The following is a 19,637-nucleotide window of genomic DNA, read 5'->3' on the forward strand; positions in this document are numbered from 1 at the left end:
CATTGATATTTTTTATTAGAAATGTTATAACAGGAGATACAAGATGCACAAAAGGCAGCAATAGCAAGGAAAGTTAAAAAAAAAAAAAAAAAAAATCCAATGTTAGCAATGTCAGTGCAATGAAATGAGAAGTTTAACTACAGTATGTGGCCTGTAACAAATGACATGTTTCTCTTTCTAGTTTCTCAATAAAGTTGTTTTGTAAACCGATCAGCCATAACATTATGACCACCTGTCTAATCTAATCTAATCTAATCCATCTGTTGTGGCATAACGTTGCTCAGCTTGTCCTGTTGTCACGGTAACAGAGGTGTTCATTCACTTCTATGTTTGGCATTGAGCTCATAGTTAGTGCTGCACTTTACTGACAGCTGTTTCCACTATTCTGTCCCTCCTCACTGTACGTAAATGGGCAGGACAAAAAACTAGAAACCCCTCTCAGTGTAATGCAGTCCAGTAGCAGACCTGCAAACTACAACCTCAGTAATAAACACAGAATTAAAGGGACACATTCTGCACAATGTCAACACAAACTGAACATTATAGACTCTGTTAAAATGCAGAGTTTATGGCAGAGCTGCTGAGCTGAGCTGCTCATCATGATACGGCTCATCAGTGTGTATACTACGGCTGAACAGATTTAATATGATTTATCTTACAGTAGAGCCCAAAAATGCGTTGCTGCTAATAATAAACTGTTTCTAACCTACTTCTGTTTCTACTTTTCAAAACTGAATTTCAAATTGCTTAAAAAAGGAAAACAGCAAAAAGGCAGCAATCGTGAAAGAAAGTAGATAAAAAATGTTCACGTCTTCACTCAGGATTGCAAATTCTTTGTTCAGACCTTCAAAACTTTATTTTAAGTTCTTGTGCAGAAATCAGAGTTTGCTAAGATACCAAATATGTCCTACTAAATTACAGGGAAACGTGTATAAAATGATGTGCAATTCATCTTGATATTTTCTATTTGATGTAATGCTGCAGCCATAAAACAGCGGCGTCTTGGGTTTGAATATTTCTCTCAACATAAATGTGATGTAGCTTCAACAGCAGGCCACAGGGGGTGTGTGTCCCTGCCAGACCAGATGGAACTGTGTGTTTGTTTTGTGTACAGCTGTGAGGAGCATGGACCCCGCTGCAGCTCAGCCGCTCAGGACGTCCCGGCCTGGAGCCGGGTAGGTGCAAAGAAAACCGGTTTGTTTCCCCCCAGCTGATCCCAGGAGTGAGAGGCAGCGATCGGTCAGGGGCCTCAGAGTGTTAAACTGGGGCTCGCACAAATCCCACAAGTCCTTGCACTTACATTTATTATGTTCAGTATTTTTTGTTGTACTGATCACGTCCTGGATTTTCCTCCAAATATTGAAAATAATCCTTATAAGTATAGTTATATATGTTATGTATAGTTTGGTCATGACTTTTGAGCCTCTGCAGATGAGTGTATAAAACTGGCTGTAATTCCTAAATGGTCAAGGCCATGTTTTTGTTCAACCCCTTAAATTAAAGGTGAAAGTCTGCACTTCAAGCATAAGGGTGCATATCTATATCTATATCTATATGTACCTATCTATCCATATATATATAAATTACACAACATGTCTACATTTCACCATCCTGTGTTCCTAGGACCTCTGATGACCCACAGAAGAGACAAATGACATTGAATCAGGTAAAAAAGAAAAACATTCAGCTGGACTTTGCCTAGAGGAATAGAGGAACTCTCAGATGTGGTTATGGGGAATTATTTTACAACCTTTTCAGAGACTGAAAAGAGGCAGAATCCATAATCCTTTATTTGGTCAGAAAATGATGTCATGTTAAAAAAGTAGGATACAGCTTTTGCAGATGTATCACATGTGTACACGGCTGTCAGGCCCTTCAGATAAACAGATGACCGTGCAGCCTCTCGGGTGGATTTTTGTGTTGAGCAGCGGCTGCCGGAGGAGGAGGAGGAGGAGGAGGCCGACATGCAGGGCTCAGCGGATGAAAACAGTCTGGAGGCCAAGTTCCAGCTGATCAAGTCCACTTTTGAACAGGCCGACGTTGATGGAGGAGGCGGTGGGAAACAAATCTGTGTCTGTCCTAGTTCCTGTCTGCATATTTGTAATTGTCAACCTGTCTGTGTGTGTGTGTGTCTGTCTGCCTCTGCGGCTGAGTATTTGTCTCACTGTCACGCTGTCTTTCTGTCTCTCCGTTTCCCCGTCAGGTTTGGACATGGACGAGTTTCGGGACTCAATGAGGCACCTCTTGGACGGCATGGATGACGAGGCACTCGACATGCTCTTCATGAAGATCGACATAAACTGCGATGGAATTGTAGACTTTGTGGGTCTTAACGTGTGTGTGTGTGTGTGTGTGTGTGTGTCGGTGGTTCTGTGTGACTGTGTGTGCTGTATTACGGTGTGTGTCTTTCCAGGTTCCTATCTGCCCGGCTGTTTTGTCTGTCAGTCTCTCTGTAGTCTGTCTTCTTGTTTGAATTAATCTCAGCCTGTTGATGTGTGTGTGTTAGAATGAGTACTTAAACTACATGATGTTGGAGTATGAAGGGAAAGCCCAGATCATCAGAGAAGACAAACTGCCGTTCTTCCCCACACCAATGAGCATCATCCCTGTGTAAGTGGAAAAATCTCCTCCAACATGTTGATCCTGTTTAGTGAAAAAAAGACAGAACACACACGGGCAGAGAGCGAGGGCAGGGAGGCTGAGCAGGCTCATTTTATCCTCTGAGTCTGAAACCAGTCAGACAAACTGGACTCGTGAACTCCCGTCACAAGAACGAGCGCTTCCCAGAGAGTTCCTCTCCGAAGTGATCGACTCACCTGTTTCTGCTTTTCCTCTGATCGGCTTCTGTTAAATTATTAACCGCTCGTGTTCGTCTTTCCAACAGAGGGGCTGTTTGAGGCGACTCTTTTCTCCTCTCCTCTCCTGCAGGAGTTTCCCGAAGACGATCGCTAGTCTGCAGTTCCATCAGCCACCAACTGATGAGGACCTTCTGTATGTGGATGGTTCCGGTTCCGGTTCCGGTTCCGGTTCTGGTTCTGGTTCTGGAGATAAGGAACCAAAGGCCAGGCCCACCCGGACGGGTCAGTACCTCTCCATCAGCAGCGACGGTATCCTCAGCTCCTGGAGTGAAGACTTCACCCTGCAGCACTCCGTCCATGTGAGTGAACCGCCTGAACACAGCGCTTCAGAACAACAACAACGACAACAACAATAACAACAACAATGACAACAACAATAACAACAACAACAATAACAACAACAATGACAACAACAATAACAACAACAATGACAACAACAATGACAACAACAATAACAACAACAATAACAACAACAATGACAACAACAATGACAACAACAATAACAACAACAATGACAACAACAATGACAACAACAATAACAACAACAATGACAACAACAATAACAACAACAATGACAACAACAATAACAACAACAATGACAACAACAATGACAATAACAATAACAACAACAATAACAACAACAATGACAATAACAATAACAACAACAATGACAATAACAATAACAATGACAATAACAATAACAAACGAGCTGTCAGAGTGTATACTCTGTGTGTGTGTACTTGCTGTGTACTTGCTGTGTGTGTGTGTGTACTTGCTGTGTGTGTACTTGCTGTGTGTGTGTGTGTGTGTGTGTACTTGCTGTGTGTGTGTAACTGCTGTGTGTACTTGCTGTGTACTTGCTGTGTGTGTGTGTGTACTTGCTGTGTGTGTGTGTGTGTGTGTGTGTGTACTTGCTGTGTGTGTGTAACTGCTGTGTGTGTACTTGCTGTGTAACTGCTGTGTGTGTACTTGCTGTGTGTGTACTTGCTGTGTGTGTGTGTGTGTGTGTGTGTGTACTTGCTGTGTGTGTGTGTGTGTGTACTTGCTGTGTGTGTGTAACTGCTGTGTGTGTACTTGCTGTGTGTGTGTGTGTGTGTGTACTTGCTGTGTGTGTATTGCGTAGCGTTGGCAGAGGTATACACTGCCATGTTCCTAGTTGGATTAGTTTTGATGTAGCTTTAATTCCGTTATGATATTATTCTATTTTTCTGTTTTTCCAGTATGACAACAAACATGCGCTGTAGCCTAGTTTCACTTTTCAGTTTACATTAATTAGAACAGTCTGTCTGCTTTTTAATTTGACTTGAGTGTTAAATAAAGATAATAGTTGTGGTCCACATGTGCTGTGTATTCATCTGTGTGTGTGTGTGTGTGTGTGTGTGTGTGTGTGTGTGTGTGTGTTTAGTTGTACCAGAGCACCGGCCGTCAGAGGGTCAGAGTGATTGGCACGGTGTGTCTGAGTGACCTCAGCCAGCTGGCCGTGGCCTCCACAGGCCCAGACCTGGGTAGGAAGCCGCTCACGTCACACGGACACTCAAACTCCTGTCCTGAGCACAGAAACATTTTTAAGGCCCTACTACTGACATGTACAATATTTTAAATAATAGTAAGAAGGATAATGTTCACAGAGTACCATGAAACTTTTTTTCCATTTTGTCAAAAAAAAAAAACAATACCAGCATTTTCAAACAATCAATCATTATTTCAAAACACAGAGGGTCCTATCTTGTGAAGTATAACTATTGATTCATAACTTAAACAATAACCCATGCTGCTGTGCGTTTGATAGGAGTGGATTCTTCCAGCGGCAGCTTTCTCATTTTGAGAAAGCACATATTTTTTTCCCAGCACGCTGCTGTGTCCCTAAAGGCCTCACGTGTAAGAGACTAGAGGGCCAACATTTGAAAATGCTAATGTGGCTTCACTTGTGGTTCCTTCTCTGCGTCAGAGTTCTTTGACATCAGCAAGCCTGACTGCAGCTTGGTCTGCTCTCTGGGGGTGAAGGACAGCACTGTGAGAGTCATGGACTACTGGTGGGTCATGTGCAAAGGAAATGTGCACTGTTCAAAGTGTCCAGCAGATTCTGTGAAGTGCAGTGAAGCAAAGAATGCATTTTAAATCAATTTGAAATATGTTAGCTTATCTGCAATGTAACTTTCCTCTCTGTTTGTGTGTCTGTGTGTATATACTACTATACTACACTATATATTAACCTGAACACAATCACACTTACATGGGTGTGTGTGTGTGTGTGTGTGTGTGTGTGTGTGTGTGTGTGTGTGTGTGTGTGTGTGTGTGTGTGTGTGTGTGTGTGTGCGTGCCTCCAGGTCAGATGGAGAAAAGGCGGTGTTTTCCTACGGTGATACGAGGGGCTGTATATGTGTGTTCATCTCCTTCGATGTGTGCAGAAACGGCCTCTTCAGCACAATCAGAAGTAAAGGTGATGTTTGTGTCCTCAGGGAGGTCACAGGTGAGGGGGGGGTGGGGTGATGGGATGTTCAGGTGTTTCCTCCAGTTGCTCAAACAGCTCAGCAGGGTGGGGCCCAGTTCACTGCAAAATTCAATCAATTCAAATTTCCATAGAAATCCTAATCCATTTGCTAATGACAGAGAGGTGGACATACCTGTGACCTGGCACCTGGTGGATATGCAGTGAAAGACTTAAAACACCTCTGACTAATGATGAAACTGTCACTCAACATGATTTTAGGACGTGACAACCATATGAGGCAAAAGTGTTTTTCTGCATCTGGATATTTTATCGTTTTGCCTTGACTCTGGCGGGTGCAGGTAAATGCTGCGGCTAAACACATACCTTAAATAAAAGGCCACAGGTTCAACCCCAGTCATGTCAAACTGTCTTTGAGTAAAACACACTGCCTGCTCACTTGTGTCCTACAGTAAAAAGGAGGTGTGACTGTGTGTTTCAGGTAAAAGGTGCCTCAGCACACCTGTCTCCTCTCTGATGAAGAACACCTCCAAGAACTTCCTGTGCTTTAAAGTGGTGAGAACTGCACGAGTGAATGCAGGCATACAGAGGTGCTATTTGTCTTGAGACCCACCAAATACTGAATGTTAAGCTTTCAGTGCATTTATATCCATCATTATGGTAAATTTGCACTATGTTTAGTTGTAAAACACTGTCTTATATTCAGCATTAGCATATCCATACAATGTATTATTATGTGTTTAGCATTACATGTCATGTAAATGTCTAGTGTATCCTGTGCCACCACCTGCCACCGTTTCCAGGCAAAGATCCCTCACAGCTTCTGCCTTTTTTGCTTTCAGACTGTGATCCTCACAGGGAAGTGACTTCAAACAATTGCAAAAGTTTGTTGTAATGCTGCAGCCATAAAACAATGGCATTTCTCTGGGTGTCAGTGTGATGCAGTGTGTGTTGCAGCTGTTGCAGCCAGCAGATGCAGAGTGTGTGTGTGACAGTGTTGGACAATACAGAAGAAAAAACCTCAGTGTGAAGTTACATAAGGGGGAGTTTTAAGGGAAATCAGGTAGTGAAGACACTACCTGAAGACACTTTAACAACGTGCTACTAACAGTTTCACATGGAAGAGGCATATCGTTGGTATTTCTCTGGTTTGAATAGGATTTTTTATGCTTCCATTTCAATTTCATTCTGGTTTCGTTTGCTGATATTTTAGAATGCTGTTTTTTCATCCCCGAGTCTGAGTTGTATTTAACTTTAATATATTTATCTAATTTATTAGGCTATTAACAAGATTGTAGGTATAGAATGGAAATGAGTGGTGTGCGGAACTGTGACTGTTAGTATTTGCATCTGTATTGCTCAAATAACAAAATCCTATATATTAATATAAAATGACAAATGGGCCTGGATTAAATCAGACGTGGTTGTGATTTACAGGAAAATCAAAAACAGGCTTCAGCAGGATCAAAATAATCAAAATAATCAAATATCGGCTGTCCTGTGTCTTCAGGAGCTCATTCTGGTTGGATGCTGGTTGAAATGATGAAGGCCTCTTCTATCTCTTGATCTGTGTCACTCCTCTTTTTTTCTCTCTGTCCTGCCTGCCTCCTCCAGGACATCCACAAAGGCTCGTGCACAGGTGTGTGTTACCTGCCGGAGCTGGGCGCCGTGGCCTCCAGCAGCTCGTCCAGCTCAGCCTCTCTGGTGCTCACCAGAGTCCCGAGGTCACGCAAGCCGCCGGTTCGGTATGATGCTCTCTTTATGCAGACATGCATGTCAGTAACTGCACGCAACAAGACTGAAGCATCCACAGAGCTGTGGCTGCTCACACATCTCACATCTCACAGGCCCTGCCCTCACAGCTTGAGCCAGTCTGAACACACCTGCTGGGTTTATAATCCATCACATCTGTCTCACTCTCCAGAGAAACAACCATTGAGGTCAGAAAAGGCTTCCTCTGCTTTGACTACTCGCCTAAACTGTACAAACTGGGTGAGTGCTGGGGTCCAGACCGCATGTACCTCACTGCTCCATGTGTGTGTGCTTTTGTTTTCTTTCTCTTTTTCCTTCTTTAATGCTTTTAAGGAACATCGCATGGACCAGACAAACAAGTGAAAGAAAATGACCTGGTTATGATTATACTGAATATACAAAAAAACGATAAAACAATTAAAACACAAAACCGGACAATGCGGTCTAAACAGATTCGTTTAAACAACAGGAATTTGAATCATTGATTACTATAGTACTACTACTACTACTACTACTACTACTACTACTACTGCCACTGCTACTACAGAGGCTCCGTGTGGAAACCTGATCAGCTCCTCCTGAGCTCAGGACCTTTACACCTGTAAACAGAGAAATGACAAGAAATGACAAATTCTTTAAAAGTATACAAAAGGCTTTGATAAGGAAGTGTGAAGCGTGTGCTGTATCTCTGCCAGTGACGGGATGTGTGGACTGCACAGTGCGGGTGTGGGACACCAGGACCACCTTGTTGCTGAGCCATGCGGTGTTGGACGGACACAAGTCACCTGTTGGCCACATCGCCATGAACGCACAGGACCACGTGATCATCAGCTTGTCCCAGGACAAGGTCGGCAGAGAGACACAGATTAGATGAGATTAGATCACTGGAGGGGAAACGTAACGAAACCCGCTGTCTCCTTGCAGAACATCCGTGTGTGGGACACGGAGACCTCTGAGTGTCTGCAGAACGTCCTGCCCACAGACCTGGGCATGGCCCACTTTCCCATCTCCAGTGTCTGTTTTAACCCGCACAGCAACACACTCGTTCTGGCTGCGCATAAGGTATGTGCAATGGTGTGTGTGTGTGTGTGTGTGTGTGTGTGTGTGTGTGTGTGTGTGTGTTTGCATGTAGGTGCCGGTCCCTGTTTCCTCCTGGCATTAATGTGCTTCTTGGCTGATCCAATCACAGGTGGCAGCGCTCACACCTGGCACTGATGTGTTTCCACGTGCTCGTCTGCCATTTGTGATGGGATCTCACTTTGCCGCTCTCAAGGCAAATAAACTCGCATCATTTCCATTTGCAAAGACCAAATCCTTAGATTGTCTGAGCTGAGGCACCAGGCATCAAACAAAAGGACACATCCTTGTTCAGTGCAGCCTCGTGTATATTGCATTTGAGAAATAGTCTATGTGGGTAGATAGTTTCACATTATTATGATGCCATGGATGCAGCAAATGCATGCCGCACCAGTTAGAGACAAATGATCTGATGAGAAAAATTAAGTGAGTGAATTAAGAGCATCAGGCTCCGACTGTTTGCCCTCTGTTTCATTTTGTGCTGAAAATAAGTTGAAACTCATTCTTAAAGCTCATTATGTGGGAAATGTCTGTCTGAAGACTCGAGTTTGTAATCCTCAAGCCGAACCCTGTCCCGCTCAGCCGCTCGTGTCAGCACAGGCTCACAGTTTTTAATGATTTGATCTGACGGGTTGGGGGTCTCTGCTCTGTGCAGGCGGCTGAGGACTCCTCTGCAGCCGTGTGTGTGACGGCTACCAGAAATGGCAGACGAGGTTAAAAACCAAACAAAAAAACCTAGCAGATGGTGAAACAACGAAGACAGTGTTTTTATTCATTAAACGGTTGCTTTCTAACCTCCCTGCACTTCAGTTTTCTCACCTGGCCCATCAGCTAACAGCTCAGGTGCGCAGGGCAGAATCAGGTAGGATATTTTTACTGTTGGGAAAGTGCTGATGTTGGGGCTGTTGGCTGGACATCAGCTGACGACAGACGACATCGGGCGGCCCCAGGTTGTTGTTTTGTCATTGCACAGCACGGCTGTCCCAGGAGAAATGCTCTTAATAAAATACAAGTTCACTCATTGCAGGACTGCAGAGGTTTGAGATAAGAAGATCAAAAAGGGAGCATGATTTTGGTTTATTAGGTTGCTTTCAGCGGGCTACTTTTACTTTGTCTAACCTCGTCAAATGTCTTTAAATGTTTTGATGCTTGAGGAGCCCATTTTAAGAAAACAATCCATAAAAACACAAAATTATTGTGTTGTTTTCTTCCCAGGTGCAAAATTGAGGAACACGTTGTAAATAGTTAATGTGATCAGGTGAATCCACTGTTTGTGCAGATGGGAGTATTAGAAGGTGACAGCGATGATGAGGACCCCGTCAACAGTCTGAGGACGTCCCATCAGGCGTGGCTGTGCTGCGCTCTCTACAACCCCAACTTCAAACAGGTGACCATCACACCTGGAGCTGAACTCTCAAACTGAACCTAAAGGACACACCAGTGATTGTGAAGTTTGGCCTAATATCTACGAAATGTGTAAAGTTCACGTTTCTGCTAATGTTTTCCCAAAGCGAGCAGCTGTAGTTTAGAACTCTGAGTTCATTTTTCCTCCCTTTTCTCCAGCCACTGGTTTCCATTCATTCACTGGGATAACAAAATGAATTGTCAGAGGTTTCAAACTTTCCTCACACCGTAATAGAGTCCTCCACATTAGTTAGCCAACAGTCACTCCTCAGGTCTGTGGATGACAATGACTTTGTTAGCCGCAGCAGCTGAGCATTATAAGGTGAGGGTTTCATATTTGGATTATATGATTATATAACGCTACAGCCAGTCTGGATCCATGATGAGCTGCTGCACGTGAGGCTCACTGTGATTAGCTGTTAGTGATACATGCAGCACTTTCAGTCAGCATCTCTGGGAGAAAGCACGCGTTGCCTCTGAAACATGAGTGGGTTGGACATCTTTTCTCTCCTTCCAGTAAAAGTACAGTGAGGCTTACTTGTTTGAGCAACATATTTGAAATAGTTCTGTCTGATCTCAGCGTTGCTGCAGCATGACAAACGCAGACTGTTGTTCTATAGATCTTTTTGTTTAAAAAAAAAAACAAGACATCTGTGTCATGTATGGAAGACATACAGACATGTGGCTTATTGAATTTATATGAAGTTACAGGGTTTTGCTGAGTGATGCTCTGGGCAGCAGGACATCTCCGACCTTCCCTTCTGCCCTGCCTCTGCATCCTGTTTGAGCTGAGATCATTAAATCGTCCCAGAGGGCCTTTATGAATGAAACAGTCATGTGATCTAATCATGTGAGGTGACGTCAACAAACTGAAGTTATTGTCAAAGTCTCTTGTTGGAGGGTAAAACAAGAACAATCTGTGTCTAAACCAAAAGTCAACAGACACATGTTATTTACCAAATTATTCCACAATATCAATATTGCTAACCACGTACAATTTATTTCCTGCAAATTTATTTTAGATGTTTCATAGTCCATTCATTTCAAGTGGCCCAAACATATTTTAAGGCAAGACATTTGCAATAAATGGATTAATTAAAATTAATTAATCAAGCAGGTAATGCATTGTAGACCCTACACTTGCCAATCTTTTCAGGTTTGTATGGATTCCCACAGTAAAACGTTATTTAAAAAGGTTATAGGGCCTCACCACTTGACATTTACCTGCTGCAGCAAACTTACAGTCAGTCCTGATGTAAGTTATGAGGATAAGAGACAGCCTCATGTTTCCTTGGAGAAATACACCTGATTTTGGTCGTAGCAGTGGCCAACTGGAGGCGGAGGTTTACACGCCTTTTATTAACCACTGCATCCTCACATGCACCCCCCCCAACCCCCACCCCCCCCACTCCACTCCTCAGGTTGTCAGCGGCTGTCGTAGCGGTGTGGTGGCAGTGTGGGACATCCTGACAGGAAAGCTGGCCATGAGGTTCCAGACATCCCCAAAAACACCTGCGGAGGTCAGGCTGCAGGCTGCAGGCGTGTGAGCACACATGCATGCGAGTGTGGAAGCAGCTGCTGTCATTACTTTCTATCTGATTTTTGTAAAACTGACACATTTTAGGCCTTTAGTTGACACTTTTATCATAAGAGCACCTGTAAAATTAATTTCACTTCTTTAAAGCACCACAATAAGACCAAAGAGGGGCAAACATAGTTTTGTGTTATGTCATAAACCCATATATAAATCCCATGTTTTGCAGAGCAGAGTGTGGATTAACAAATGTCATGACTTTTTTTTAACTTGTATGTGCTTGTATGTGTTCTTGTTACACTGCTTGAAATTGCACAACCTGCTGCCAGTTTCCTCTGTAGTTTTGATATTAATTGCATTCTCAGATCACCGCCATGGCATTTGACGGGGCACAGCGCAAACTGATCACAGCCTCTGACGACGGGACCGTGAGACTGTGGAACTTCAACAACAGCACTCTGCTCTTCGTCCTGCCTGTTGTCATGACAACGCAGGTTTGGTTTTGAAGCTCCACTGGGCTGCATCCAACTAATGTGCCCAGAGTATTTCCTCCAGGATTTTTTTTTTATTTTTATTTTTTTTATGTACCTTTACACAGCACTAATGGGTAGATGCATTTACATGGTTGCTTGTTCCATGTCGTTGCATTTGCTTTATTATCAGAGGAGGCCTCAGGTTTTTAAACTAAGCAGACAAAAAGAGAAAAATATGAAAAAATAGTCATGGTAATTTTAAAGCTATTTCTTTCCACTATGTCGTAATCATCTTGTGCCCCTCAAAAATGATTTTGTGACCCCCTGCTTGGTCCTGATCCTCAGGTTGAGAACCACTGACTTAAACAAGAGCAAGTGAGAGCTGCATCTACAGACAGCTGATTGTGTCTGTAAAGCATCACAGGCTGCCGGGGTTAATAAATCTGACATCACGTTACAAGATGCTGAGTATGATATGCTGATGCTGAGGATGGATGTTGAATTTTCAGCCATTTTGAAACAGTTACCTCTCGCTGCCATTTGGGGCTGCTAACGTAAAACTGTCTCTGGAGCAGCTCATGACTCCTTTTTCTCTCTTGCTGTTTTCTTGTCAACCCAAATTATTTGAAATAGCAATAAAACTAACCTAAATAGTACTAAGACATAAAGAAAATTTCTCTTAGAAATATCTGTCTTGAAAACATGAGCTGGCCTGACGTGTTTGTTTCCTGTGCAGCTGACGTGCATCAGTTTCCTGGATGAGAGGATCTATGTGTGCGGAGGGGGCAGCCGGCTCATGTGGTATCAGTAAGTACAGACCAGCTGCTACTCTGCTGTGCTACACTGGAGTTTATAGCAGTGTTTCCTAAAGTAGTGTCTTTGGGTCTCAATCTCTGTTGTGTGCCTTGGTTCAGGTTTTCATAGTTTCTCAGTGTTAGACAATAATGACATTATATGAAATGTATTTTTTGCTCAGATGGTACCTGTGCCAAGGATGCACTGCTTCATTAAAGCTGAAATGGCTTTTAATTAATATATTGTTATGATATGGTGTATGATAAAACTCTGAAATGAGCACATTTGCTATGACTGGAGGCCATCCCGTGTGACCTCTGTGACCCGTGTGACCTCTGTGACCCGTGTGACCTCTGTGACCTGTAGGACCTCTGTGACCTGTAGGACCTCTGTGACCCGTGTGACCCGTGCGACCTGATGCTCAGTATAGTTGGTTATAGTTGTAGCCACAGTCATTGATCCTTCCCTGTCCAGAAATCCAAGTGAGGACAAGGAGAACGAACACTGTGTGTGGGAAGAGTACCACCAGGAGGTTATCATGTCCATGGATGCTCACTGCAGGGGGGGGCTGGTGACCGGCTCCTATGATGGTGACATCATCCTCTGGGATGTCGACTCCGCCCGGCCCGCGCGCCGCTTCAACGCCAAGGAGAGCTCTCGGCCGCTGGACATCAGCCAGGTGAGCGGACGTCTGCTCTGCTGTTTATCATGAAGCTCCTCTGCGGGGCTGTGCTGGCCCCGTCCCGAGCCATGAGTCTGATTTCTGACTAAGTCAGTGAGACACCAGAGCTTTTGGTGTATACAAATTACTGCTGCCGCTGCTTCAGACCTTTAGGAAACATTGGGAAGTCGCAAGTAGATACCTCTATGGAGCACTGTACACTATACTGTACACTGTACTATACACTACAGGGTTTCCTCTAGGAGTTTTTGAAACTGTGGGGGAGGGCTTCAGCTCTACACTATACTGTACACTATACTATACACTATACTGTACACTACACTATACTGTACACTGTACTGTACAATATACTGTACACTGTACTATACACTATACTGTACACTGTACTGTACACTATACTGTACACTGTACTGTACACTGTACTATACACTATACTGTACACTGTACTATACACTATACTGTACACCAGGGGTCTCAAACTCAATTTACCTGGGGGCCGCTGGAGGCAGAGTCTGGGTGAGGCTGGGCCGCATCAGGATTTCCACAAGAAAAGCGCTGATAAAACATTCCAGTGTTCTCAAATATCTTTATTTTTAACACAAAATAATGAACTAAATAAATAAATTAAAAAATGAATAAAAAAAATCAATCAGTAATAAATAAATGAAATAATAATAATGATCATACAGCAGATACAGACGACTGAAGAAACCACATATTGACTGACTGACTGACTGGCTGACTAGAGAAAACTAATTATTTTTATTCAGTTTCAAATGTCTGTATTAACAGTTCTTTAAACTTTAACTTTCTGAACATGAATGGAACATTGAACATGAACTGTTCTGAACATGGCTTCTCTTGCCTACTTCTTGCTGCTAGAGACCTGGCAGTGCTTCTTCTCACATAGCCTAGCCACATTTGGCTTGAGGGAGGAAGCAGTGGAGACCCTCAGTAGGGCTTGAAGATGCTCATCAGTAAAGTTACCATGGTTATGCATCTCTGACGGCATGCTAACTTTAGCTGCTAACGTTAAACGTTGCTGTGATATGCAAGGCGCAACGTTAGTCGACTCGTGTCCGTTATTATGCTGAATGAAAAGTGTCGCACGGTAAAATGTATAGCACTATAAAGACAAGTTAATACCGGTACATCACTACTGACAACTCATCTCTTTAAAAAATATTCCCACACTCACCTTCTCTCCGGAATACACATTGCCATAACTCGCAGGACTGAATGCCGTTTTCTCCTCCTCTCGATAAAGTTTTCTCATGATGAGGAGGCTCATCTTGCGAATAGCAGTTACTCTGATGTATTGCTCATTAACTTGGTGCTGCTGGTAGCAATATACCAACAAAAATATTAGAACGGGAAAAAGATGGCTCGCTCCAGAGCCGGCTTTACCTATGTCGCCGACGACTCTACCTATGACACCGATAAAATCCTGTCGGTATCCCTCCGGTAAACAACCGCTGCCGGCGCCCCTCCGGCCGCTAGCGGCGCCCCTCCAACAGATGGCGCCCTAGGCCTGCCTATACCGTTTATGCCCAAAGCCGGCTCTGGCTTGCTCCATTCATTTTCTGTAAACAGGAAGTAATACTGATGTCAGATGCCGGCCAGCCCAACAACTCAGCGTAACCAAAGCAAAATGAGCCGCGGAAGTGCATGGGGAGTTGATGCGTCCTCTAATGAGAAGAATAAATTTCCCCTGTATGTTTGTCTTGTAAAGTCCGTTACTCCATTTGCAGTGTGAAACCAAACCAACCGGACCAAATGTGTTACAATGTAACAGAATTACGGAGTTTGGTTCGGACCTTGGTTCGGACTTTCAGGTGTGAAAACGCCCTCAATCTGTGTCAAATCTGCGGACTTCAAACTATCTACCAGTCTTTGAATTGTGTCGATCGGCCAAGTAAAACCAGAGTTACGACAAATAATAACGCCGTACTTTATCGCACGTTTGGTGCGTCTTTTTTTATGGAGCGTGTGTTGTACAGGACTCGGTAATACATGGATTCTGACAAGAAAACAACCGAAATACGCTCCTTTCCTTTTGGTCGAAAGCACACTACGTCAGCTAATCACAAAATTCTATTGTAGTTGCTAGGCAGAAAGTTGGTGTAGAGACGGACCGCAGAAAGACGCACAAAACAAACGCGCACAGACCAGTAAACACTGAACACTAACGGTGTGATCCAAACACGTTAAATCTCACAAATTTCCCTCCCCCACTGTGCCTCTATTGTGCTGCGGGGGGGCAGAGGGTGGATTTTGGCCTTTGAGACCCTGCAGGTCAAAGTCCACTGATTTTTGAAGTGGCATCACAGATCACAGCGCCTCCTTTATTTCTGAGCTGAGAGCAGCGGAGGACTGTGGGCGCCGAGCGGAGTCAGCGGCTTCACGGCTTTTCCTCCGCCCAGCTGACTAGAGGAATGAATGAATGAGTGAGCGAGGCACTGGACAGCCCGGCCGATGTCCCGCCTTCCAGAACCATATACCTCACCGTGATTGGTTTGTTCAGATCCGCACACAACAAGTGTCATTCATATCAATCTTGCGGGCCGCACTAACATTAATCTTTCATATTAAGATGGGGGCCGCAAATTATCGTCCCGGGGGCCGCAGTTGGCCCGCGGGCCGCGAGTCTGAGACCCCTGCTGTACACTGTACTGTACACTATGCTTTACACTGTACACTACACTATACTGTACACTATACTGTGCACGATACACTATACTGTACACTATACTATACACTGTACTATACTGTACACTACACTATACTGTACACTATACACTACACTGTACACTATACCTTACACTATACTATCCACTATACTATACTTTACACTATACTGTACACTACACTGTACACTATACCTTACACTATACTATCCACTATACTATACTTTACACTATACTGTACACTACACTGTACACTATACCTTACACTATACCTTACACTACACTATACTGTACACTATACCTTACACTATACTGTACACTATACCTTACACTACACTGTACACTATACCTTACACTATACACTATACTATACTTTACACTATACTGTACACTATACCTTACACTATACTATCCACAATACTATACACTACACTATACTGTACACTGCACCTTAAACTATACTATACACTACACTATACTGTACACTATACTATACACTATACTATACACTATACTGTACACTATACCTTACACTACACTGTACACTATACCTTACACTATACACTATACTATACACTACACTATACTATACACTATACCACCCAGGATGATGAAATTGAATATTGAGTATAAAATTTCGTTTATGAACTTCCATTTATATTTTAATGAATATTTATTAGGTTAAATAATGATTTTTATGGAACCTTGCGTAGATGCTATTTTTTTTAACATATATTTAAGCATTATTACACGAGAGGGTGTGAAGTTACAATAATGGTCAAGCATACCCTCGAGTGTAATAATGTGATTATACAACTATTACCAACAAAATAAAATGTTTAATCAAAATGTATTCATACTGTGGGCATTTCGCTCTCAAAATATCAAAGTTTTTTGCTAGTATTCTCTCCGTTTCAGTGGAAACACATGAGATCTGACGGTAACTAGTCCTTATCAGGAGCCAACTTGGGCTTATCATGTTTTCTAGACATCGTGATTTCCCAAAACTGAATAAACACCACACACAGCAACACAAAACTGCTCTGCTAGCTCAATCATGTTGGAACTAGAATATCCGCTGGAAAAAATATTTTAAATGGACTGATAGTTATACTCCTGCCGACTTCTCAGTCATTTTTAATCTAACAGTTGCCGTGACAACGACTCACCAACACAGCTGATCTTTATCTACAACCAACTTATATGAACAGTTATATTTAAATACAGGCTACTGCTTTCCAGTGTCGGCCACAACAAACATCTGTCTTTTCATAAACTCACCGGCAGATGTTTTATTTCAGCTGGGGGTGTCACTCCAATTTAACGTCAGCTCCGATTAATGTGGCTAAGCAGCAAAAGTAAGGACAGTAAGCAGTCACATTAAGGCTGAACAGAGTTATAGAATCACCTTTTCAGGCTGTTATCAATTTACCTCTGAAATAAAGACCACAGTTTTCACTGAATCTGCCTCAGCAGGTACTGTCCGTGGTGCTGAATCAGCCTCAGCAGGTACTGTCCGTGGTGCTGAATCAGCCTCAGCAGGTACTGTCCGTGGTGCTGAATCCGCCTCAGCAGGTACTGTCCGTGGTGCTGAATCTGCCTCAGCAGGTACTGTCCGTGGTGCTGAATCCTCTGAGGCATGTCATTCTCTTTATTATAGAAATTAAAGCTCCATAAAATTCACGGAGGATCTTGTTTAGCTCTTCTTTCTTTACAGGTGAGAAATCAGCTGTTTGCCCGGTGTTTGTCAGGTAGTCTTGTAGACATTTGACGGCCCAAGACGTTGACCGGGCCGTACCGGCTTCATTTCCTGACCTCTCCAGCTGATCCAGCTCTTCACTCGTCACTCTCGCGTATCTCTCCTTTTTCTCTTCTGTCTTGTCTTCCTCGCTCAGCCGTTTATTCAAACTTAGGTCGCCAAAGAAATCAAAATTGATAACAAAACGGTCCATTATTCAGGCAAACAAAGTTGACAGCGGCTTTTGATGCGGGTTTCAGTGAAACGTTTTGTGTTGCCATGGAAACCACACAGACTCGGGCAATAACATTGCCGGGCGGAGTAATATTTTCAGTGAAGAGGTTAGCCGTGCTCAATTGCTCATTTGAGCACATTCTAAACATCTGATTGACCAATCATATTGCTCGGTCGGATCTACGTGTTGTATAATTTTCATTTGAGCACGGCTAGCCGTGCTGTCATGCTCATTGAGCACATTCTAAATGTCTGATTGACCAATCAGATTGCTCGGTCAGATCTACGGGTTGTATAATTTTTAAAAATCTCACATACCCCCTGGAGTTCCTCCACGTACCCCCATTTTAGAAACTGTGCACTATACCAGCGGTTCCCAACCGGGGGGCGCCAAGCCCTCTTGATTTTTAGGGGTGTGATATTTTTTATTTTTATTTATTTATTTATTTATTTATTCATTTTTTGTTATGTGTTAGTATTTCATTTATTTGTGACAAAAAACACTTAAAATAAATTGGGTTAAAAGCTTAATAATTAGTTTGAATAAATAAATAAAATGATATTAGAAAATTAAATCTAGACTCTCGATTTAATTTTCTTGCGAAAGAAGAGGATGTGGAGTACCTTCAGGCCGAGGATGAGCTCATGGACATAAAGTCCAAGTCTTTCTTGAAGCAGTTCAATGATGAACATGAATACAAGTGCTTCTGGCTCGTGAAAGGACCAGGAGTCGCACCCAGACTTGCTTATCACGTGCTGACCAGATTTATCTTGCCGTTTGCCACAACGTACCTGTCAGAGACTGTTTTCAGCGCTCTGGTCAGCATCAAAACAAAGGCACGCAACAGACTTGATGTGCACAGTGACTTTTGTTTGGCTGTTACAATTCATGTTTCATACTGCTATTGTTTATTCCAGAGACGTTCTTTGTTTATTCTCATTTAAGCAGTGAAATATAGCCTCAGAGCTCTCAGTAAAGGCCAGGCAACCTGTTACTAAAAGTATAAAGGCAATAAGAAAAAAAATCTGTTCACCACTTTTATTTCCACATTTCAACATTACAACATTTCTTTAATCTCTAGCAGTGAAAATGTTGAAACAAAGGTAACAAAGTTATCATTATTGGTAATTGTGTGTGTGTGTGTGTGTGTGTGTGTGTGAGTGAGTGAGGGGAGAAGAGGGAAGGGAGGTGGGGGAGGTACTGTACACTATACTGTACACTATACTATTCAAATGGTCATCTGCTCTCTCTCCACTTTGAGAATGAGCAACTGGAACAATGACAGGACTGAGTGCACGGCTGGACTGTGGGCTTTTCATTTAGTCTCACATAGAAACTAAAAAACTTCAACTCTGTTCAGTTCAGTTTTATTTGTATAATGTCAAATCATAACGAAAATGATCTTTTACTCTAAGGCGCTTTACAGAAACCCAACAGATATCAGCCATAACCAACCAACCCTAACCATAGAGAGAGAGACAGAGACAGGGAGAGAGAGACAGGGAGAGAGAGACAGAGAGAGAGAGACAGAGAGAGAGAGACAGAGACAGAGAGAGAGACAGGGGGCAGAGAGAGAGATTATAATAATAGTAGTAGTCAGAACAAGGTAGCAGAAATCGTAATAATGATATATAGGTGTGATGGTTGCAGGGCTGAGTAGTCCTAATAACTGGAGTATTAATATTAATATGACTAATGACTGTAGAAGTGGCTGATCAGGATGATGTTTGCATCACGGCTGCAGAAGCAACACCTGCTGACCGCCACAGAGGAAGACAACTTATTTTTCTTAATAAAGAGTTTTAAAAAATTGCCATTGGGATGAGAAAAGTTTTACTAACTAGTTTTACTTGTTTGGTGAATCCTCTGTTCTTTATACTTGTTTTGGTAACAAGTATAAAGAAAGCAGAATCCATCCATCATCCATTTCCATCCGTTCCCTGCATTCATCAG

General features: G+C 42.9%; 1 protein-coding gene across 1 annotated transcript in view; it reads left to right on the top strand.

The window, feature by feature from the left end:
- The first annotated feature begins 1,125 nt into the window (after nucleotides 1-1,125).
- Nucleotides 1,126-19,637, top strand: part of LOC115369805 (WD repeat-containing protein on Y chromosome-like) — a 29,523-nt gene continuing 11,011 nt past the window's right edge. The window contains exons 1-19 of the mRNA XM_030066470.1: nucleotides 1,126-1,175; nucleotides 1,624-1,666; nucleotides 1,929-2,055; nucleotides 2,204-2,334; nucleotides 2,507-2,610; nucleotides 2,929-3,157; nucleotides 4,264-4,363; nucleotides 4,807-4,900; nucleotides 5,267-5,328; nucleotides 5,789-5,862; nucleotides 6,922-7,052; nucleotides 7,232-7,299; nucleotides 7,755-7,906; nucleotides 7,984-8,121; nucleotides 9,416-9,523; nucleotides 10,962-11,060; nucleotides 11,440-11,568; nucleotides 12,284-12,354; nucleotides 12,817-13,021. Coding sequence (XP_029922330.1) covers nucleotides 1,126-1,175; nucleotides 1,624-1,666; nucleotides 1,929-2,055; nucleotides 2,204-2,334; nucleotides 2,507-2,610; nucleotides 2,929-3,157; nucleotides 4,264-4,363; nucleotides 4,807-4,900; nucleotides 5,267-5,328; nucleotides 5,789-5,862; nucleotides 6,922-7,052; nucleotides 7,232-7,299; nucleotides 7,755-7,906; nucleotides 7,984-8,121; nucleotides 9,416-9,523; nucleotides 10,962-11,060; nucleotides 11,440-11,568; nucleotides 12,284-12,354; nucleotides 12,817-13,021 — 2,115 coding nt within the window. The remainder of the gene's footprint in view (nucleotides 1,176-1,623; nucleotides 1,667-1,928; nucleotides 2,056-2,203; nucleotides 2,335-2,506; nucleotides 2,611-2,928; nucleotides 3,158-4,263; nucleotides 4,364-4,806; nucleotides 4,901-5,266; nucleotides 5,329-5,788; nucleotides 5,863-6,921; nucleotides 7,053-7,231; nucleotides 7,300-7,754; nucleotides 7,907-7,983; nucleotides 8,122-9,415; nucleotides 9,524-10,961; nucleotides 11,061-11,439; nucleotides 11,569-12,283; nucleotides 12,355-12,816; nucleotides 13,022-19,637) is intronic.

This window comes from Myripristis murdjan, chromosome 13 (assembly GCF_902150065.1).
Source record: "Myripristis murdjan chromosome 13, fMyrMur1.1, whole genome shotgun sequence".
NCBI classification, from domain to species: domain Eukaryota; kingdom Metazoa; phylum Chordata; class Actinopteri; order Holocentriformes; family Holocentridae; genus Myripristis; species Myripristis murdjan.